Source organism: Pleurodeles waltl, chromosome 10 (genome assembly GCF_031143425.1).
Source record: "Pleurodeles waltl isolate 20211129_DDA chromosome 10, aPleWal1.hap1.20221129, whole genome shotgun sequence".
Lineage (NCBI taxonomy): Eukaryota > Metazoa > Chordata > Amphibia > Caudata > Salamandridae > Pleurodeles > Pleurodeles waltl.
In genome coordinates this window covers 159,417,057-159,441,332 of record NC_090449.1, presented here as the reverse complement: position 1 = coordinate 159,441,332, position 24,276 = coordinate 159,417,057, and the positions used below count along the sequence as shown (strand labels likewise).

General features: G+C 43.8%; 1 protein-coding gene across 2 annotated transcripts in view; it reads right to left on the bottom strand.

Annotated features, from left to right (window-relative positions):
* LLGL1 (LLGL scribble cell polarity complex component 1) overlaps positions 1–24,276 on the bottom strand; it is a 261,337-nt gene that overhangs the window by 30,980 nt on the left and 206,081 nt on the right. For both annotated transcript variants that reach the window (XM_069210096.1, XM_069210097.1), the window contains exons 14-18: positions 23,630–23,922; positions 21,645–21,798; positions 20,947–21,100; positions 15,455–15,738; positions 4,878–5,142 (exon numbers count right to left, since the gene is read on the bottom strand). In XM_069210096.1, coding sequence (XP_069066197.1) covers positions 4,878–5,142; positions 15,455–15,738; positions 20,947–21,100; positions 21,645–21,798; positions 23,630–23,922 — 1,150 coding nt within the window. The remainder of the gene's footprint in view (positions 1–4,877; positions 5,143–15,454; positions 15,739–20,946; positions 21,101–21,644; positions 21,799–23,629; positions 23,923–24,276) is intronic.

The following is a 24,276-nucleotide window of genomic DNA, read 5'->3' as shown; positions in this document are numbered from 1 at the left end:
CACCTGTTCGCGTGGCACGGGTACTGCATGAACTGGACCAACCGTGGCACCTGTTCGCGTGGCACAGGCACTGCATAAACTGTACCAGCTTTGGCACCTGTTCTTGTGGCACAGGTACTGCATGAACTGGACCAGCTATAGCACCCGTTCTCGTGGCACGGGTACTGCATGAACTGGACCAGCTGTGGCACCCGTTCTCGTGGCATGGGTACTGCATGAACTGGACCAGCTGTGGTACCCGTTCTCGAGGCACATGTACTGCATAAACTGGACCAGCTGTGGCACCCGTTCGAGGCACATATACTGCATAAACTGGACCAGCTGTGGCACCCGTTCGAGGCACATGTGCTGCATAAACTGGACCAGCTGTGGCACCCGTTCGTGGCATGGGTACTGCATAAACTGGACCAGCTGTGGCACCCGTTCTCGTGGCACGGGTACTGCATAAACTTGACCAGCTGTGGCACCCATTCTCGAGGCACATGTACTGCATAAACTGGACCAGCTGTGGCGCCCGTTCTCATGGCACATGTACTGCATAAACTGGACCAGCTGTGGCACCCGTTCTCGTGGCACGGATATTGCATAAACTGGACCAGCTGTGGCACCTGTTCAAGGAACAGGTACTGCATAAATTGGACCAGCTGTGGCACCTGTTCTCGTGGCACGGGTACTGCATAAACTGGACCAGCTGTGGCACCTGTTCTCGTGGCATGGGTACTGCATAAATTGACCAACTGTGGCACCTGTTCGCGTGGCACGGGTACTGCATAAACTGGACCAACCGTGGCACCTGTTCTCGAGGCACAGGCACTGCATAAACTGTACCAGCTTTGGCACCTGTTCTTGTGGCACAGGTACTGCATGAACTGGACCAGCTATAGCACCCGTTCTCGTGGCACGGGTACTGCATGAACTGGACCAGCTGTGGCACCCGTTCTCGTGGCATGGGTACTGCATGAACTGGACCAGCTGTGGTACCCGCTCGAGGCACATATACTGCATAAACTGGACCAGCTGTGGCACCCGTTCGAGGCACATGTACTGCATAAACTGGACCAGCTGTGGCACCCGTTCTCGTGGCATGGGTACTGCATAAACTGGACCAGCTGTGGCACCCGTTCTCGTGGCACAGGTACTGCATAAACTGGACCAGCTGTGGCACCCGTTTACAATGCTACCACGTAAGTGCATCTCAGCTTTTTAAACAGCCCAAGGCAGACATGGTAGAGTCAGGTTTGGCGCTGCAGGCTGAGAGCCTAGAGAGCTTGTAAGGCGCTGTCAGTAAAAAGTGCATTTTGCACCCACACTGTTGTCACAAAAGGAAATGTGCGTAGTGCATTTTCTTCAGCAGCTGCGATTCTCGCATTTGCCGGCTGAGGGAAATGCCGGTCGCGTGGCACTTCTGACACCACTAACGACCAGATGTGCGGGGGCATCGACGCGCCCGCCGCCGGAGTCTGCAGGGCTGCACTGCCTCTCAGAGTGGAGCACAGAAGCGCTACACTCGTCAGCAGCACCTGAACAGCATCTGTGCTGCTCAACATACCAACTCCACCGAGACCGAGTACCGGTACTCTCCTCAGCCGAGGAGACCTTCCGGTACTCAAACAGAGAAAGTTATGAAGTGCCAGTACTCCGTGGCCCATTGAAAGCAGTGCTGTTCAAAAAAATGAATGGGTGTACAATTGCATAATTCCTCTCTATGAAACACTTCTAGGCTTCTTTCCCTTTTTCTTTTCATAATTCTCATCGCACCAACTCCTCTGCTGTCCCAGAAATATCTTTCCTTCACTAAGCAGAAACGTAGCTTCCCGCATCCTTTATGTGTTCGTATTTCAGTATACACATAAATAATTCTACAGAAATAGGATTGCATTCTAACAATTTCACCCCGACTCCTACTTGCAAAAACTGGTCGCATTACTAAAACAGAGAGTGTATTAAATGTTACAAAGCTGGTGGACTAAAGCACTTGTTGCTAGGAGTATTAATGATAACTTACAATATTCTCAAAAGGATTTGACAACCTGAAAAAGCATACCGGTTGGACAAAAAAAAAAAAAAACAAGAAAATACAACTGGTCAGTTTCAGAAGTTGAAGAATAGCACTTAATCTGTCTTATACACAAAGTAATGCACAAAGGTACAAAATTGTCATGACTTAAGAGGTTTAAATGATACTCGAAACTGTGCAAAGTTACCCTAGCTGCCACGCTGAGACACACGCGATGCCCAATTCCTCGGTTTTAAGCCTTCACTAGGAACGGAGGTTATCTTTAAGAGTTGCACCCATTTAGTGCAGTTACTTCATGACTACCGCTTGCCGGGCCGCTTTCAAAAGACTTCTTTACTAGAAATCAACCTCATCTCAGAATGGCAAGCTGCAAGTCTTACACTGTCAGCTTCTTGGAACAGGACAATAATATGGGATTTAATATAAGTATAAACATTTAAGGATTTCCATGCATGGACCTCACACCAGTTGCCCATGCAGAGCCTCTTCCAAAACAAACTACGGTAGATGAGGGTGCAAGGCCAGTGAGTGTTGGGGAGTCAGTCACCAGTCTGAGCTGGACATAGGGTCTTCAGCTGGTAGGCTGAGTGATGGGACTGAAGTGAGTCTTGGGTGCAGAATATTCTGGAGATGAACAATGAGTGGTTGTTTGATACGTGGTAGTGATTGGTGGGCCAACTGCAAATGGCACAGGTAGCTGTTGCAGACGCAAGGCTGGTTACTTGCTGGCGGATGCCTCTTGGGGGCAGAGAAGCTTTGGGCCCCGAGGTACCTCACCCACAGGGTGGTTCAGTCCGGAGGGTTTGGTAGAGAAGGTTTGGTTCCTCGTTCTTGTACGGATATGGTGTTTATCTTGCTCAAGAGACAAAGTACTGTGGTACAGAAATATTCATTCAAGGTGCTTGCTTATATAGGTCTGATGTCCAGTAAAATAATTGAATAACTGATACAAAAGGCGTCTCCTGTCCTCTCTGTGTACAGAGCGCATTTTCTAATACAGAGAGCTCAGCTCCTGGCATTTGCTGGAGAGAACGTGTAGACTGAGGAGTGCTGGAGCAGATTCCGGTCTTGGTGCTGCACGATGGACCGCACAGTTCTCGTCGAAGGTCAGTCTGGAGAATGCACAGACACCAGTTGCTGCAGATATTGGTCTCCTGCCTCCACTCAGCGCAGACTGGGTGCTGCGGTAGAGATGGTTCTGTAGGGTTTGTGCTATGCAGAAAGTCGCTTAGGAGGTTTTCAATATATACTGGTGCTTTAACACAGACATCTAGATGTCAGTTTGCTGTGGGCTATGGCTGTCACTCGGAGGTATACCTCAAAATGATGAGGCCTCCCAGCAGAGTGCAAATAGGGATCCCAACAGACACTCGTTAGCTGTGGGCTGAATGGGGTCCCCTCTGAAGGGCTGCAAGGGCCAGAGTTAAGCTCTTGCTCTCACTGTGAGCCAGCAAGGGAAGCTCAGCGATGAAGCCCTGCATGAAGGACTAATACGGAGGCGCTGAGCAGACAAAGGGAGCTTTTATCTGGGTTATGGATGAGGTGCAGGAGGCATTACGTGAATTCCTTACAACAAATATATTGGAATCCACCACTACAAAACTATCAATCTGAAAACGAAAAAAACAAAAAACACCTGAGCAGAAAAAAATATCAAACGAGTTTTGATAAAAAGGCAAGAAGCCAATACGCCAGTGGCCATAGGAGGATATAAAGTGAGGAAAACTAAAGGAACACGAAAAAGATGAAGACTACAAAGGAGGAAACTGAGCTTGAAAGCGCAGGCGACAGGGGTAGCAGTCATACTGGGATTTCAGTATGGCCCCACCCATGGACAAAGGAGTAATGGAACTAAAGAAACCCCACTGGGGGTGGTAGCATCTGCACATACACATTATGTAACAAAAAACGTCAGGTCATGCAACAGAGGAGACAGATTTGTGATTAAGAATAGAGGTTTGGGAATTTGTAGTAATAGACTTTGAGAAGAATCTCAGATACAGTCCAGGGAAGATCAGAGATGCCCAGTCAGCAAGTGACAGAAGGCTCAGTCCCCGTAAAGCTCCTCGAATTCAGAAACATAAGATTTGGGGTGTCAGAGTAGCTGATCTTGGTATGGGCCTTTTTTCAATCATAATGTTAGGCTTCAGAGAAAGTCAGCTTTCTGGGTGGGGTAATACATTTGGGGTTAATACTTCCATGGACTCTATGCCATTTAGAGGTTGGCCTTCCACTCAAATAGTATTAAGACTGGCTAGTAAGGAGGAAATTCTGAGCTCTTCATTTTAATAGAGGGAGTTGCCAGAAGTAAAGTCCTTCCAGATGTCCAGGTCAGTTAGCCAGGACCACAGGCATCTGATGTTTAATGGATTAGACAAATAAATGTGAACTCGGATGTTAAAGCAGGAAATGAAACCAAAACATCACTATCTTAAGTGGGCCATTGGTGGTTTTCCACCGCACCCAATGAAGGAGCTGAAACCTGGATGTCCAAGCAGGTGCACAAGCAATCCAAAAAGTTACTTTTCACCAAGTCTAGACACCATGTCGAAAGAAAGAGTCTAATGTGAAGTTTCATAGTCTTTCTGCTCTACTGCTTATAGCGGGGAATGCAGGAACCGCATTTTCACATTTTTTCACAAAGCGTGAGGACACCCAAAGACCACTTACCTAGATTTCCTGGCGAGACAGCTTTGGTGACTTAAGGGGAGATTCTTCAGGAGGATTAAAACACATAAAGGACTTGTAACATGTTAAAGCTACCATGCTAAAAATAGTGAGGACGGCAGCATTTTAAGTCATTCAGGATGGATGCACAAAAGGTCTACGGTCTTCAGAATTATAACCAGGATCTGCTCACCTTGTCCGTGCTTCGTGAAAACACAAGAGGCGATGCCACTGATGTCCTCTTTACGGATGCAGTCATAGCGCACCTGCGGCCTCAGGCCAGGGACGGTGAATATGTGCATGTCTCCCAGATTGGTCAGGCAGGCCAGGCAGTTCTCGGAGTAGTCCTCCGTGGCAGCACTCGTGAAGCTCGCCAGGGCCACCTTGCGCACTCTGCAGCCCTCATGAGCAGTCAGCTTGAATTTGGTTTTCGCGCTGACTTTAGGTAAAGTGAACACCTGGGAAGGAGAAGCAGAGAGAACAGATTAAAATGAACAAATTGAACATCAGATTCACATGAACCGGTTCCCTGCCATGAAGGGTAGACAAGCACTGCTAGTCAGTTTCTCGGGCTGTAACTGGCAAACAGGTGTAGGTTTCAGCAATCCCTGGTACTGAGGTTTCCTTGACTGGAAAGACAGTGATCACCAGAAGTACTTACACACAGGTATCTGCTCCACAGAGATTTAATAGTCGCTTAATTCCCTACACAGGAGCCCGAATGTCTGACTGCCCCACAGTGAAGAGGGCAGAATACATTTCAGAATCCCTTTATTAACCACATTTACTTGCATCTTAACACTTCTTGGGTGGGTCCAGACCAACCAATTATTTTGTCGAGGAGCGAGCACTACAATGACGGTGCAGCGGCGAGTGTTCACGCTGAATTGGCCCACGGACAGGGAATGGCTTGATAATTGTTTTGCAGTAATGTGCCGATTAAAAGTGGGCCAGTTTTATTTTTATTTGCTCTAGCGTGATAAAATGGGCTTTGCAGAAAACATCCCCCCCACACAGAGCAAAAGCCTGACATCTTAGAGTTAGTGACGTGTTTCATGGAGATACACGCTTTTATTAATGCAATGAAAATATGTACACCCACAGAAATACTTTTTTCATCTTCTGATTTGAGACTATGGTATCGTGTATACTGGGTTATTGTGATGTCACACAAGTGTGTTGGCAAGTGCGTGTGCTAAATGTCTCCATTTTCCACACAACTCCATGCGTGGTTTCAAACAGAAGGATGGCAACAACACAGGCAGTGAGGTGCTCTTGTGATCGTAAAATGTTTCTAGCACACACCAGAACGCAATATCATCTGGTGCTGTGGTGGCGAGCATCCCTGTTTCAACGAGTTATAAGTTTTACTGGTGGGTGAGACCAGAGATGTTCTGTGCTGCTTGCACATTTCCTCATTGCTAACAGTATTTGTTACAAGTAGATCCTTCAGTATCCACTTGTCTTGTGGACTGTCCGAGCATACTTTCAGGTGTGCACACCCACCGTTTAACATGGGAGGCACTGGTTGCATAGAATTAAACAGTGGTGCACCACGGGCAAAGTCCACCCACAAAGAGACACAATGTCTCCTGTGTGTGCTCTTTCAAGGTCTAACCACGATCTCGAGTCCCACTCGCCTTTGCATTGCATTCCTTGAAAGTATTCAGTTGAGAGGGCTTATGCCAGGCAGTCTCATGGACAGCATAGAGAGAACCTGAAGATTCTCCAAGTCGATCACAACGTTTCTCACCAGCCCCATAACAAGCAGATTATACAAATGTGTCTATTAGTGCTAATTACCAGCTTGGCTGTGGTATGCCAGAAGTGGGTAGGAGGAGTGATTTCTGCACACAATTATTTTTTTTTGAGAAAGCAGAACCAACTTAATAGAATAGACATAGAGCAACCATAGGCAATCACCCCCCAAAGACAGATTCACCCCAAAATGGCAGTAACATGGATGCCAACCACACAGAAGACTTTCACGATAAGACAACTAACCTAAGAACGCTCTAGCCACACTATTACAAATGTAGCAGTGGGCAAAATGCTGTTGCACAGCCGATATAGCAATACAGTGCCAAAATAAGAAAGCCAATGTAAGCAGAGTTTTGGTGGTGCTTAACAACTGGGCACCCTTATCCTTTTCAACATCTCTATGTGGCCTTCTCAAACATACTGATCACGGATAACCAAAATTGCATTCGTTTTTCATAAGATGGGCATAATTTTTTTTAATAATTGCTTAAATCTTATTGCCTTTGCTTCAGGAATGAAAAAAACCCAAAGTATTTGAATTGTGTGCGCGTGGGAGGGTGTATGGGCATGTGGCCAGAGTTCTTACAGTTAGAATTCTTCTAAACTTACTAGTTTGGGACAGAACAACGTATTATAAGGTGCAAAGTCTGAGCAACACGGACATTGAGGGGGGGAAGATATAGTGAATGCAAACTATAGATTTTGAAAAACCTGCAGTAACTTGATATTGGCTTATGTGAGTAATAATAGTCAAAATTTCACGCAACATGGCAAAAAACGGAACTCAAGGATAGGAATCCACAGAGGTTGGCGTAAACGGCAACTTCCTTAAGTCTGAAAAGCTTTCAAAGGGGCATACTTGTAGGTCACGCTGTGAGACAACCCTATCAAATTTTGAACTTGATATGGTCATGGCTGAAGAAAGATTCATACACAGAGGAAAAAAATACAAACCCTTCCGTACGATGATCTCCTGTCAGAGTCTGGAACCCTACTTCAAGACATACGCACCAATGGAGTCTTTTTGTGGTTGGCATGTAAAAGAATGAGTACTTGTTTACAGTCAAGCACTCTCCACTGTTGTACCTCAAACACAACTAACAGGATATTGGAGGTAATTACCTTCAATGTATGTTCTGCTACAGAATGTGTTTGTCATTGTACCAAGACAATAGAATAATGTTGCTTCACACACTGTAAACGGCATCAGAGCACAACACTATGGAGCTCTATAAATGGCAGAAGTGGCTATAGAAGCATATGCTTAACAAAGGTACATTAGTGCAGGAAATTCCATAAACAGAATCTGGTATGAGAAGAATGGCTGAAGTAATCCAGATGATAGCCACCAGGAGCAAATACCTGAAACAGCCCAACAGAGGTTGGCCCAACAGAGATTGTTTCGAAGGACGAAGTGCTGGCATCTCAGAAGGCGGGCAGACTCAGACAGTGGTTGGCCTGCTGCTGAAACATGAAAGGTCCAAGCAGGCTTGTGTCCGTAGGGTAGGAAGCTCAATAGGCAATGTCTGTGCTTGCGAATCAAGAACTTATGGAGGCAATACACAGTGTAAGGCAGTAGCAAACACTGAGGTTCTCTTCCTTTCTTGGAACATCTAGCGATTGCATCCTCAACATCTTTTGGTGAAGTGAATAATGGCATTAGATCACCTTTCAGCCATGTAAAACCGCTTTCTAGTCTCCTACAATCCCTAAATGCAGTGCCACATTATCACTCAAAGACCTACAGAACCTGATGAAGTGTTTCCATGGACAGTCATACTGTGCCCATGTTATGACATCAAAACCCACATTATGTTAGAATGTCACATTACTAGGTTCACAGGCTTGTTTCTCCATTGCATCAGCTGAGTTGCCAAAACAGGTTCTTGAAAAAGAGGAATTGACTTGTCCTCAGAGCTGCAAAGCAGTTCATTAATCTATTTAGAAAACTGCAAATGTTTCTAATATGAAGGTTCCACTAGTTTTGACATACATAGACAACCCTTTCCTTGGCTCTCTCAATTTTTCAAAACACCCCTGTGAAATATTTTAAGTAGGAAATGAGAAGGGGAATGGAGAAGAGGAGGTGGAGGAGGGTAGACATGTCACTTTTCTTTATAATCTTTGGCCCGCACAACTTATGGAAAAAAAAAACCTTAAAGTGTGCATCAATGTGGTCTAAACCACCTTTAGAAGTAAAGCTTCATAAGCTTGCTTCAAGTTTTACAACCCCAGCATGTGTACTTCCTCACAGAATTACAGCAAAGAAATTAAAATCACACATAGGAACTATACCAACAGATTAACTCTTTATGCCACTAAATACCATCTACCACAATAAAATAAAGGCTATAGGGAACAATAAAATAAGGCTACAGAAAACAAAAGTGGATTATGCCAGAATCTCCAAACACCTACACAGGCTGGTTTAGACTGTTGCCGCAGTCTGGCCTGCTAGTGAAGAGTGCGTGCATGTTGGTCCTTCTAGTATTTTGAGGCAACCATTTGAAGATCTTTCGTAGCATGCACAGGATGAGGATGCAGGAGGTGCACACTGTTGTTTTCAGCAGTCATGTTGAGCTTGCTGTCTAGGATGATCCTTAGATTTTTGGCAAAATCTGTGGCTGTGGGCTTTTGTCCTAGATCTGATGGTCACCAAGTGGAGTCCCACAGGGAGGTCTTGTTGCCAAAGATCAGTACTTCAATACTGTCAAAGCTGAGCTGCAGGCAGTTGGTTCACATCCAGTCTGCTACCATGCTCATGCAGTTGGTCCTTGTGGTGGTTATCTTGTTTGTTAGGTAGAGGATGAGCTAGGTATCATTGGCCTAAGAGATGACGGTGATGTCTTGTGATTAGGTGATGTTGGTGAGCAGTGTCATGTATATGTTGAAAAGGGTGGGACTGAGCGACGACCCCTGTAGGACTCCTCATATCAACCTCTTGGTCTTTGATGTTAAGGGTGACAGTCAGACCCTTTGGGTTCTTCCTGGGAGGAAGAAACAGACCCATTTGAGAGCAGATCCTTGTATGCCAATCTTGTGGAGTCTTCTGATGAGGTCAGACAGGATGACGGCCGCTGTTTCTCTTTGGTCCAGGATGATTTGAATATCATTGGTGCCGTGAGGAGTACTGTTTCAGTGCTGTAGTTTGTTTTGAATCCAGATTGAGTGTCGTCTAGAAGATGCTAAAGTTCAAGGTGGGTGGTGAGTTGCTTGTTTATGGCCTTTTCAATCACTTTGGCTGGATAGGGAAACAGTGCTGCTTGCATGTAATGTGGTGTACCCTCCTTATCAGGAGTACTGAGTATTCATATCTCGGCGGGCTCATCAGCACGCCGAGGACCCCTACCAAATCAGTTCCCAGAGTTGAACTGCTATTATCACTATGGGCACCAGGAAAACAGGCTGTTTACAACATCATCTAGATGAAAGTGTGTGACCATTGTCTTATTGGATACTGTAATAAGCATGTCAAAACTAGTGCACTCCAAGAGTTAAAGGTTAAACATTTCTGGTTGAAGTTTTTCTACAAGTAAACAACGATAAGGAAAAACAAATATGGAAGCACACACACTGAAAGTATTTCAAAGGAAACAAGATAGCCTTTGGGTGACATCTAAGGTTTTCAAAGTCAGTTCCATTTCCCAGGGTGCCCAAACCTCAAACTGAGCGACACATTTACTATACATTCAGAGGAAGTCTCAAGCTCCCAAAATTCAGGATATGTTTAGAATTTCAGGCAGTTTTTCACATAGACGCTGAATACTTGGATGACCACCCATGGTTACTAAGAATTCTGAAACAACGGTCAGTATAAGGGAAAATACAGGACTGGATAACTGCATGGTTTCAGCTGTAAGTCTATGGACTAAGGGGAGCAAGCAGGAAGTCGGGAAATAAAAATGGAGCTGCCCTACTCGCGGGAGATTAGTACCATCTAGGTGCGATATGAGGCAGATACCACAAAGTTTGCAGAAGCATCCTTCCTCTTTTCACCTTGCACAAGCCAAGCGTACCAGGAGATCACCAGACAGCAAACTTCCATCCTACCTCACGTCAGGGCACTACCCTTGTTTCAATGACCCTGCTTAAAATGCCCTTCTACCACCTGATGTTTTTCTTACAGTAGTGCCTGAAAGTTAAAGTCTGGTTGTCTTGTTATGAAGCTGGTTGGCAGGAGTGAGAATGGTCCACAGCAGGATTGTCTCTACATTTTCAGTTTAGACCAACTCTGCATTAAGGCCCCATTACTGATTTGTTTTCCCTCAGGGTGTTCACATCTGGGCTGGGATCTTGTCAAAGTAAACGCTGTGCCATTTCACTTCAATGGAACATTCTAAGGAAGCCAGGACCAACAGAACAACTGACGGAATCTCTGAATGAGGCGGGTTGACTGAAAGTAGTGTGTGAGGCTGTTAAGAAAACAAACTGAGTGGCTCTGAAGGTTGAAGTGAGGTATACAGCAGGTATCCAGAAACACCTTAATGGAGGGGTTTCCAGGCCAGGATTTTTGTAAGATACCCATCCTGGATCACCTGCCTACTAAATTATGAGATAGGCTCCCACATTCTGAGCCAATTGGGGTGGAACCTAGGATTTTATTAATACAGCAAGGAATAAGTGACTGGTAGTTTAGGAGCTATAGGATAACTACCGAACCACTAGAGTCCAGTTTTTAGTAACAATAATACAATGTGCACTCCAGAGGGATATGACAAAGTAACAAGGATGATTCTAAGGACACATTTTTTATATAGCCAGAGGTGCTCCCCCAGAGACTTCGACTTTAATCAGTTGAGGTGAATAGGGTTCCTAGACTCTGTGGGATAAGGACAGCAAAGACAACGTGTACACTAAAAAAAATGATTAATAGCATTTTTAAAGGGTTTTCAGAGGGAGAGCTTCCACTCCACTGGAAACCCTTTACCTGAAGGTCCAGCAGCCAGACCACAGTATCAGTTGCCCACTGTTAAGTAGGGCCGGGCAATGTCATTGGAGGCCCTCTCATGCACAGAGAAATGTTTTTGCACATCATGGCCATGCCCACTTCAGAAGTTTGGTTCAGAAAGATTAAAATGTCGGTGTGCTTTTGAGGGTTGTGGTAGTGCCTGCCTAAACTGTTCTCCCTATGATGCATCCACCATAGCATCTGAATCAGAAGCACAGAGATTCCCCCGAGGCAGGCAAAAAAGCAGAGGCCACGGCCTCCACTGGTCTGACAGTCTACCATCAAGGTCTAATTGACTGTACAAGTGTGTACAGCTAGACTCGTGATATTGGACACTAAAGCGTAAACATGCAGATTTGATAGGATGAAATACCTTTTTTTTTTAAATGAACGTTTTAGCTTGCAAGAATTATGCAGGAAATATGATGTTAGATTCAATATAGTGTTTACAAAAATAAAATGTGATGTACTCAGGTTGGCTTAGCATAGAAGACGGTAAACAAGATCCTCTGCTCTTTTTTTTAATTTATTTTTTTAGTTCATTATCGGACTAGCTTGTGCAGAAAGAAAAAAGAAAATGTTACTCATGTGTAACAATCAGTTTGCGGGTTGTATTGTTGTAGATCACATATTGTGCATTTTCCTACCACCTGGCTTTGTGTTCGAGTATAATAATATTTTCATTCTACACCCTTCCTTCTGTTTTAGTCGTGCAGCGAATATCTCGTTTTTACATCCCCAAAATCCACAGTGTACTAGAACACAGACTCCACACCTTTGATTTTGTTAAGGTTTTTCACATCAGAAAAAAGTCTGCGTATCACATGCAGTGCTAACTGAACTGTCTAATTCCAGCACAATTATGTGCAACTAGGCATCTTTATGTGACCAATTGCTATGAATTATCAGACTTGCCACCTGCGCTCCCCATAGAGAGCTGCACCCAGTCACCTGCTGTTGTGGTTTGAGGAATGATATATCTTGTAACAAATTTGTCCCGGTTCACCACTAGAGCTAGTTGCTGTATCCTGGGCACCACCAACACGAGATCCTGTCACGCTACAGCAGCTTGTGGCCACTGATGTGTGCTCTGAAGGAACGCAGGTCAAGAAGTGCATTTGCAACCAAAGCCATGCATGAAACAATCTTTCCTGAACAATTTTATTAACACCCTCACTGTCACAGACAAGTTGTCTGGATGGCGGAAACAACCTCTGAAATGCAAACACTCTATCCATTGCCAGATATGCTTTTGCTGCAACTACGTATTGTGGCTCCTAGATAATTCCGAATCTGTAGTGCTTGTAAATGGGACTTCTTCCGAAAAGTTCTTCTGGCAAAAAGTTCAACCGGTAATGTTTGCGACCTAACACATTTCATATGTGCTTGTGGTGAGCTATCTGCATGGGTACAAGTAAAGACATCTTTGAGATCAAGCGCGGTCATGTGTCCCACTCCTGCAACAGTGGGATGACCTCTCCAAAGTTAGTTATCCGGAAATGGACTGTAGTCACATAGCAGTTAAGAAGTCTTGCGTGTAGGACAGGTAGCAGAGCCCTTTTTGGATGCATAAAAATACATTGAAAGCCACCTTCCTTTTTTCTGCATGTGCTCACTCGATTGCCCACTTCTGAAGCAAGGAAGCAATGTCTTCCAAAAGGCATAGATTATCTTGCTTTGTCCTTTTCTGACGTAGGTGAGTGGCATGGGGCTTTATGTGGAAATCTATGCACACTGACAGAAGCAGCCAATGATCTGGGGTTATTTAACTCCACTAGTATGGAAACATCCTGACTGCCCAAAGCAGTTTTTTCTGGTGAGTTGGGGGATGGGGAGGATTTGGTGGAAAGGGTGGCATAGTATCACATAATTGCTTAAAGTAGTAAGCAATCCTTTTTGGATAACCTCATGATATTGTGCTATTACGAAAGGCACCTCTTGCATCCTGTAAGGGTTGTTTGAACTGCTGCTATTGGTCAGTTTGGTATGGCACTGTAAAGACTGTTTTGGTCTTGAACTTGACCTGCAAGATGGACTTGTGTGTCTTGCACTGTAACAGTGTTGGTGTTTTTCTTCCAGTTCCGGTGAGGAGTTTCTTTTTAGTGTGCAGTTTCGAGAGAGCACTCCTATACTTCTGAACCGGATACATGGTGGGGGGAAATCAAAAGGGTAGCATGCGTTTTAGTAGTGCTTTGGGTTTGAGGGAGCTGATCATGGGGTCATTCATGGCACGCTCAAAACCGATACAAGACTTTATAGAAAAAAAATATTGTCATAAACCAAAGGCAAGAGAAGAAGACAGGAGAGTGCAACACATGCTGCAAACAGGGGAAGCTGCGTGGAATATTGTTTTAAGAGGCCATTGCACTGCCTCATGTTGAGTCAGTTGGCTACTGATTTTGCAGAGACGCGCCATCTTGAATGCAAAGAGTTCCCCCCCGCCTCTTATGTGACAGCCCACTCACTCGGAGAGCAGGAGTAGACAATAGTAACACCAGGTGTAGGCACTGACCGTTACAATAAGGCCTCCTCAGATCGATTTCTCATTAATATAATGTCTTCACATTCTCCTGGGTTCAAATATATCACTTGCAGCAGTGTCTGGAGCGGACCTTATTTTCCCTGAATATTCATGGGAAAGATTAACAAGTAGGTCTTGAACAGCTGTAAAAAGCAGAGTGAAGGGGAAGATTAGATCATGCAGCTCAAGGTTCCCCTAAGAACAGTGGGTGGGGTGAGTCGAACCAGATCACTGTTTAAGTCCTCTGAAAAGTGGGGCAAGCAGTAAAGGCAGGAAGGACAAACTGATAACTTTAGCTGTAATTTTTAAGGTGTTTATGTTCTAGGAGTGTCACACTTAGTAGCTTTGTTTTGATTGTGGGTTCTAAGCATAGCTTGCACAGTCGAGCAGCCCCAAAAATATGATAGCTTTGTAACATATGTTTAAGTTGTGAGTGCTTATAAATATTAACAAAAAAAAGAGATATATCTGTGACCTTTCCCCCTCCACACACACGGTTATTACATGGAGTAATAACAGTACATAGAATACCATGCAACATGTTGATTGACCTTTCTTTGGATTCCTTTTCAATCTCCACACAGCTGGAGATTTAATTCTGGTCACGACTGAGCAGGCATGCTTCATAGCACGAGGATTAAATAATCTCAAAAGTATTCTTTTATATTTCCTTGGAACACAGTCCAAGATCTTCAAAGCAGTGTAGGAGCATAAAGTAATCTACCTTCATTGAACAAAGATTGTAGAAGTGTAGTCAAAGTTATGGAAACTAAAATGAAGTTACTGTAGACTGCTGAAGAGAGAGGAGTCTGAAAAAGATTAAGAAAAGATTAAGTAGGTGCTTGAAAGTGTGCAGAAAATTAGATTCACAGGTGGGGCTGAATGAGGTTTCCATCCTAGCAAGGCCACTACAATGAGTACCTCCCAGTGAGTTTTTGGAGAACATCAAATAGGTTTTACCTTAAGGCAGTGTTGGGAATAATTGAGGAGTGCCAGGATTGTACTGGGGAGTCCCAATAGCCCTAGAATCAAATTTGTCATCAAGATATAAATCGTTTAATGCAACAGCAGGTGTACAGATTTCCAATCTCATCTTTCATTTTTTTGTTAGTCCAATAAAAATGTACCAACATGGCAATAAGCCAGAAACCAAAATCTTATCTAGTCCCGCTTAACCAAAAACACCATTAATGTTGTTCCCAGTGCATCAAATGTATCTCCACAGCTCCTTGAACCTTGCATAAAAGCATGCAACACCCTAATACCCAGGACCAAACCCAGGACAGCAAAATATGGAATGCTTTTGGCCCGTCAATTAGGTCTGTGTACTGTGTCTACATCCCAACCAAACCCAAAATTGGTTTGACACAAAAAAAGAGTAGGTATCAAAGGAGATGTGCCTCTTTCAGTGTGCATGAGACCACAAACCTCCAGACTCTTCTAGCAACAATAAAACATACTATTGGTACACCAGGTAAACCAGTCTAGACACTGCAAGTTGAAATCCCAGATCTTCTACTTTCTGCTAAACTAAAATTACCTTGAACTGCTCTTCTGAAGCAATGAGCACCGAGTGACTTCCTTGCATGTCGGGGGCTTTTGCCAGGTCACGGGACACCTCATAAGGCTCTGGAAGAGGGTTTCCCCGTCCATCTAACACTGCAATGGACACCACAGGCGCCCTGTGCATCAGTTGGATCTCCTTCCCAAGCACTGCTTCCACTGACCGCTCCGAGAACTTCTCCTGAGAAGGTACCTCCAACGCATAGGCAAACACCGACCCAGAGTTTGTTCCCGCCCACATTGTGGGTCCGTGATGAGCAGCTGGAGGAGTTAAAATATTCAAGTGAATGCAAAAAAATATCGAAAATTCAGATTTGTGATTGAGAAACTTCTACAGTTTAAATAACATTTGGTTACATTATACACAGTAGCTTTAAAACATCTGTTCCACTTTCCATTGTAGTGGAAATTTCCTCGGTACTACAGAGCTGCTCTGAACATGTATATCCCTACGTGTACAGTTAAGGTACTGAGGAAACAGCCCCCCTTTTAAACTAATGCCCCATCTGTGGCCCAAATTCATTCTTGTTAAAACCCGGAGAATTTAACGCATTGTATCAAAAGGATGTCCAGGCATGCAGAATACATACAAGGATGCCCAAAATGTACTCAATACTGTACTACGTAGATCTTTCAAGTATATTAGAATTGATTAGGGGTTTTATTGTATTGTATTGTTTAAGCCTATATAGCACTTACTATCCCTGTGTGGGGCATGGAAGCACTTGCCTACAAGGAGGGTGTTGGGTTGAGTGTTGTCTATTTTGACTCAATATGGGAATGTTTCCATGTTGTGCATGAGGACCACGGAGGTTCAATTGTGTCATGGGGCGCAGTGAATAGTAGTGCAATAGCAATGTTGTGGATGAATAAGTGTAAGACAGGCAAGCACTTTATGGTTTTAAATGAGCTGGCAGCTTTGAGCAGCTGTTCAGATCCCATTTTGGTATTTCTTGTGCTCATAGTCCACTAAACTGGATACTACACTGGACTGTCCATTCTGCAATATCTTGTTTAAAGAGTATGGTCCGGATTAGTACACTGCCAGTGTATAACTAGCTGGTAACTAGCTGGACCAACAAACCAAAGCGCTAAGAAGCAAAGAAAACATCTACAATAGAATTATTTAATATGTGACATGTCACAGCCCTTGTTTGAGATTACTTCAATGTAAGGTTTTGAAGGCATTGTCTGCAGGCTATTACTAAGCCACTAGCAGCAAGTTACCATGTAGCATCCCTGGTAATATTCACACAAGTACCTTATTCATCGACCATAGGAAAATCTCCTGCATTCTAGCATAACTACTGTAATGTGTGCTGAAGGAACCTGACAAAAAGCAGCCCCTCCACTTCAGTACTCCGTTCACCTTCCAATAGGTTTTCTGCAAACTTATTCAGAACACATTCCCAGCTTAGGCATCTAACCCCTCTGGCACTGCAGACAGAGTCAACACATCAGCGTGAGTCGGAGAACCCAGTGGATCGCAAACCGCCAATTACCTGCTCATTACAGGAGGATGGCGCGCAGGAGTACTTGTTCTTAGGTTTCAAACCTCCGTTCACATCAAATAGACACTCAAGAATACATACTAAGAACATATTTTTATGACAAGCACAAAACCCTATCCTGGAGCATAGTATGTGAATAGTTTTGACTATAAAAACAAACTAGAGTGGCAATATAATCTAATAAATAGAATATTCGAAAGAATTGCAACATTATAAACAGAGCTTTAGAATTCCCTGCATTTGTTTTTTACCCCCCTCCGTCTCCCCCCCCGCCTTTAACTAAGCTATGTTGGCCCAGAAGAAGCCTGTACCAGTTTTAGGTGGCCTGGCCTTTCACCTGCATACCTTCGTGGAAGGACGGAGAATGCACCTTAGTGTGCTTCTCCTTCTAGGAAACATTCAGTGTTTGGATTACATACAAAAACAGACATACAAAATATAAAGCATTGTTGCTAGTTCAGCAACTGTTTACATATGCAATGTGAACACAATAATAATAAACATTAAACGATATACGCCTGCTAACAATACTAAATGCATGTGTCAATAATTGAAAAATGAGCTCAAGTGAATATGTGAAACGCAATGGGGTTATACAAGTAGGACAAATATGATATGACGATAACATCACTCCCTCAGATTGCTCTCTTGCATATCCTGACCTACCTTTCACAAATCAAATTAGTCGGGCCAATTGAATATTCTAGTTGTAGTAGTAGCTAGTTGAAAAGAGTTGTTAAAGAAGTCCTATGGACTCACAGTCCCAGTTAATATAAGATAAGTAATTTACACCTAATCCTCTTGCAGTCAATGGAATATTACATAATATTTTGAGTGTGAGAAGACTTGCTTACAAGCAACCAACCAACCAGCATTTACGGAATGAGTGCACTGGTGCTTATATGGCGGCTTACCAATCGCAGCCAACAGAACATGATTCAAGTGAAGAAACCATTGTAATACAGGACATAATCTAGTGTAAATGAGGTCTGCAAACAGATTTTCAACATAATTTACAAAGCCCAGGAGAATGAGTAAACTGAGGCAATGAAAAAAGCAGAGCCCTCTGAGGAGTGCTTGACTTCTTTTCTACTCTGGACCTTACTGCAGGTCGGTCACTGGTCCTTCAAATGCCCCTTTCCCCGGTCCAAAATGGCACACCATATTGGTAGAGATACTTGCATTTGCTTTGTGAGGAGGGGACGCACATCTGAGACTTTTCTTCCTCTAGCTACACCCTGTATAGGTCTGCGGCTCTCTTCACGATTTTGTTATAAATGTCGATGGTTTTCAGGGTGAAGGCCTCAACTGTTTCGTGTCTACTCTCTTTCAGTAAGTCGGCGTTGAGATCTTGCCACGGTTCTTTCACTTCTGTGCGGAACAGCCTCCTTTGTGGATCCTCCTACTCATTGAAGAGCTACTGTTCTTCGCCTTCTTGGAGCTCTGGTGGTTTCAAGTTCATTCTTTCCCTCTCCTCCCGGGTCTTTCCCATCAAAGGTTCCAATGGAGTAGCACCCGCTTTGAAATAGTTCACTCAGCAGCCTTTTTTTCTGTGCTGGTGCTTAAGGAGGCGGTGCTTCACTCTTTTCTTTTTCCTCTCTTGACTTCCTGTGGTGCCCTTAGTATGGGACACGAGAGGATATTTTGACCTCGACTTGCCTTCAGCTCAACAGCTGTTTCGGTGCCAAGGCAATTTTTGGTATTCTGCAGTCCGATGTCCTCAGCTCGTCTGTCCCTTGCTTTTTTAGCATTCTCTGTCGGCGCTTTTCTTTGTGTTTCTTGCGCTCTCACTAAACGCCGATGTTCTCTCTTGTCATCTGAGCCCTCTTTTTTGGCCCCTTTAGCGAGGCCATCCTCTTCTTCACTGGACAGGCTGAGGTCTCCTAGTAACAGGCTTTCCTTCTGTGCCTGCATGGAATAGCGTGCCTACCTCTGTTCCTCTGGGCTCTCAGCACCTTAGGCTAGAACTCTGTGCATGCCCAACAGTTCTCAGTTTTGTGGTCTCTCAGAAGGGAAATGTTACACATCTGGTGGCCATCGCTCTGTGCAAACTGGTGGTGGTACTCCAGGCAGACCCCAAAGGCTGTGTTCTCCAACACCCCCGGTGCAGGTTGCGCCTTACCAAGGTATTCACTGACCTCCTTCCGTTGGCTGCCCTACTTTAGTATTTCTCAGTAGATAACGGTGAATATCTGTCTCCTTCTGCTAAGGTGGTGTTTTTGACTGAAAGCTTGAATTTTCTCGGACAATCCGTTGCTTTAATTGTTTCTTCTTTGCACTGGGAGTGTTCAGCAGTGCTTCCAGACCCAACCAATGGAAAAAAAGAATCTGAAGCTGGTGACCACGTGCAGGGGCGTCCGAGGCAGGCACCGGACATCAGGAGAAGGATGGACTTGGCACCAATTGGTGGCAACACATGAACCCCAACAAAAAAAAAAAAAAAACTCAAATTTTTTTTAAAGAGACAGAGAAAGAAGACTAAAAAAAAAAAATAAAAAAAAAAATAAAGGAGTGTCTGGACCCAAACACTATATGGCGGAATAATGCACAGCAAATGAATGAATTAGCACAAGAATCCGGAAAAGATTCATGTTGCAAAACCTCTCCAAGCACATTTGCCAACCCATCTTCGTTTGTCTGGAGGCACTGGTCCAGTGAAGGCAATGAGAGACATCCTGGTTGATGCAGACGTTACAAACAATACTGACTAAGCAATCACAATGAGATACCCATCAGTGGAAATATGCAAGTGGTCTGTGAAGAGCCAAGTGTTGACACTTGGCAACAACGAGGAAAGCAGGCAGTCTTTAACCATGGCACAGAATTCACTGGCCTACAGGCAACTGAAAACTGGAAGTCACCACAAATTGTTTCTGTTTGGCTGAATTGAAAGGACTCAGATTTCTTTAAATACCAACCTGAGCTACACGTTTACTAGTGTGATCTGGGGACTAATTAAGTGGAGATCAGAATCCTCAATAGTTGGTCAGAACGCATTTAGAATTCTGAAAACGAGATCTTATGAAAGGAAATGGAAAGGAGACAGGGGCTGGAGGATGCAAAATAATGCTCAGTTTCTGTGGCACGCTTCGACTATTTTTAGGAAAACAGAAAATATGATAAATACTTTATTTATGATTGGGCAAGGCCTTTAGGGGGTAAATTCTGAAATATTTTCTGGATTCCTGGAAGAAGAAGATAACACAAAAACCTTTGACTTCTAGGAGGGTACACACTCTACAAACCAAGCTTGCTAGCCATCCAAGATGCATAATCTGGCGTTTGGGAGCAGTGTCTATTGACAACGTTCCACCTGAGAGAGACTGAGTGATAAACATTTATTGAGGTACTTGTTGATTCAGTTCCATTGGCAGCAGGCATGAATGTGCACGTGTAATATATTCTTTACTCACACAACAAGAACAGCAACAATGACTGTGGCCTGGACTGAATGGGCAGTAGTCACTCTTGCTGCAGATGCGGTAAACTTGTGTGCTCCTCTGACAAGAGGGCACAGTTTTGAGGTTGATAAAGAAAAAGGGACAGAGCACTTTTGGGCTTCTATAATCATTGCGCTTACACGAGGAAACCTATGGGGATGCCCAAAACATCTACCAAATTAGGACTGCAAAACTCCCAAACAAGTTAGTCCCCGTCTACAGAATCCCTTCAGAATCTGTACATTGTGGTCTGAACTGAAGACATGCTCACACACAGATGTGCCTGAACCCGGTAAGGCATTGATAGCTCTCAGATGGAAGAAGCGGAACATGTCGCAGTTGTTATCTGGCCACTGAGTGAACAAATCTACAGTGATGTATTGCAAACAACTATCACAAGACAAATAGAGACTACTGACAGCCAAGGTTCATGATTTCACTGGGTCAAGGGTTTGTAATCTTCAGCAAGGATCTTCAATTAATCAGGCGACTCTTGTACCACATCGATTGATTCTTACCATCCCGCAAAAAAGAGTCTGCAAAGTACAGACAGCGCACCACACCAGAGAGCGAGTCATCAGCAGACCGGGGCTCAATTCTTCTCTGCACTGGAGTCATCTCCAGGTCGTGAGGGTTGGCCTGCTCTGCGAGATGTGCATTGGCTTCCTGCAACTAAAGGCAGACATGAGGACAGTCTTTACTAACCCTTGTTTTGAGAAAGTCTAAGGTTGCACTTGAGATTGGAAGAAAACAGTTGTAATGAATAGATAAAAAAAAGAAAGCGGGACATAAAGTTCACTTAAATGGAAGGGTGGAGGTAGTATGAGGAGAATGGAGAGTGGAGAATGCAGAAGAAAGGAAAGGTGGTCAAATTGTGGGTATCCCCGTCATAGTTTTAGATGGGTATGCCATGTATAATCTAATCATGTTTAGCAACAGTTCCTAGAAGCATTTAACAAAAAAAGATAAATGGATGCTTTCCTAAGAGGAAGCTGGCCGTCTATGTCACTAGGTCAGATTTGTAATTGGTATTTACACCCCACCACGTGCAAAGATCACAAGTCGACATTGTACAAACATCCAAGGTGAATGCATGCATGCCAGATGTATTCTACTACCACGGTAACTATCAACATTATTTCAACTGCAAGCAGCCCAAACTACAGGTATAGTCAACTGCTACAAGCTCTCACCCCACTGCCCTATTGCTTATTACCTTGCTGGAGGGGCTGCTGGGGTTCGGCCTTTTCTTCCCAGACACTCTGCTCTTCCGGATCCTACGGAATGACTGCCGCAGAGACTTCTTCAGAGATTTTACCCGTGACAGTGGCCCCTCCATTGCCAGTGAATCATTAGGATGGAGTGTACACCTAGAGAATACAAGGAGATCTTTAAATTAAGCAAGACAGTTGGACCACTAATCCCTCATCCACTCTCTTCAGCATTCCCATGTACTCAGACATTATCCTGGGACCCTGCAGGTGACAATGTTATCGTAGATAACTGATCAATGCTGGGGCTGGCCTGAGAACGCATCCTGTAGACAGTGGCTTTTTGGCATTGAACTGTCCTTTGTATTGTACTTTCATTGAAAGCCCTTCACATACAATATTCTATACACAATTATCACCAACTGAAAATTGATATAGACTAAAAGCAGAGGAATAAAAGGCTAGGTTGAATCAGTTTCAAATTAAACTTGCAAACTGTAGAAGAGTCAGATTTCAGCAGCAAGGGCTTATCCTGCTGAGCTATCCAGTCCTTCGAAGGCACAGAAAACTCTAAATCTGATGTAGATAAATATTTTATTAACAGATCTAGACAGTCACGCTTTTAGGTTGAGTACAAATAACGATTACCAAGAAAGCTTAAACAAGTTAGACTATCTAGGATACGTTAACTCAATAGCTAACAAATGGGGAATTTGTTTGCAAATTCTTAGAAACCCCAACCTCTTTGCTTGTTAGAGCTATTGCTTGAAAATCACTATGCAGGGGTGAGAGAGAATAACATAACATTAAGATTTCGAGAATTAGCAGAAGCCTGAAAACAGCCATGTCTAGGAGATTTGTATACTCCAGCCATTCATTTATTTCATCATTATCCAACCAGATTTACTCCCCAAGGCCAGTTGCGCCACACCAAAAACAATTTTACCTTTTCACAGAGAGCTATTTTAGAACTTGCACTGCAAAAACAGGATATGAATATTAAACTGGATGAGATGTCTTTAAATACACGCACGTTGCCATATGTCTGTATATACTGCTAATAATATTTACATGTAAGTACAATGTTTGGTTATATTGGCTATTTAATTTGCTAAAACATGACAAGCACCGTAGTATAAGTGCATGTTTATCAGTCAAAACCTAAATGTGTAAACAAACCACTTTACTACTTCACGTCTTCTCAAAACACAAAATAAATATTGCTAATTACCAATAAGATGGACAAAAAATAAGTATGGATAAAGACGGACATAAGAAAATAAATACCATAAAACCGGGAGCCCCAATTATATGCGACATAAAAATCCTCATTGTTTATTTAGCACAACACTCAAGCAAGAACGGCTTACCACACTGAACAAAAAGCAGCTTTTCATAACACAATAGTTTCAAGAAACAACCTCACTGCAGAAGACTGCCTGCCTTGCAGTGGCCACAGATTATATCCTAGAAATAACAGTTTCAAAATATGTGAACCAACTAAATCCCCCAACTTATTCTACAAACTAGCCTGAGCCCGACCAAGAAGCGCTGGTGACCCATGCAAACGGCTAAAGCATAGGGTGACATACAAATCTTTGATTACTAAAGTAGGGCTATGCAGAGCAGGCTGAGGAAATATGAAAACTATTTACACATTCCACAACTTATATGCTTCACCTGGAAATACATACAGCACCACACCTGTTCTACATCAGGCTCGACCATGTTGCCCCATCTATTGGGTATCTGCAATAACAGGCTCAAAGTGGAATATCCATTTGCTATTGTTTTCTTCTTGTAAAACAAGAAAAGGTACAGAAATAAATTATATTTAAAAAAAAAAAAAAAAAAACTTTCTCCTGTTCTCAAACAAATTCACTTCATAAATCATTTCAATTTGCAGGGCACCAGTAGGAAAGCGATTCACGTTCTTTCTTTTTAACGTGGGGCATGGCCACCGCCATCTACTTTGGTACTGTGTACTCACCTGGCTAGCACTGCATTTCGCCTCTGATAATCAAAAACGCCAAAGCCATGGCTGGTCCCGAAAGCCACCAGGTTCCATTCGGAGTGCAGAGTAACCGCGGTTACCGTCGCTGGGGGCATGCACTGCACCAAGAGGGACGGCTGAAAGCCGGGGGCAAAGACAAGGGATCCGTTCTTTGGGGTCAGCCGGTCGTGCCCCTTCCACGTGAAGCCCTCGCGGTCCTGCAGGAGGTCGACTGTGGCAAGGTTGATCATGTGGTCAGACTTCTCATCGCTTAGCTCCATTATCAGGACCTGTATCAACGAAAAGGGGCAAGGTGAAATCTACTTCTTACCTGCCCACTTAAAACAGGAGGCAGGAGGAGCCTTTATTCGGAACACAACGCTATAAAGGAGGGAGGATTTTACCTCACTCGTCTCCCAAAAGAGATCCGATTAGGGCTTTAATGAAGCCTCTGACAAGTAGCAGTAGTGGCCACCAGAGGAGCATACCAGAGGAAGGATGAAGGTTAGATCAGCAGCCATATAATTAAGGGACTGAAGTCGGGCATCTTCAAAGCACCAAACCAGAAGACTGCTGAAGTGCATAATTACATTCATCCAGTGCTTTAAATGGAAAAATAGAACTGCAGGTACTCTGTACCAGAG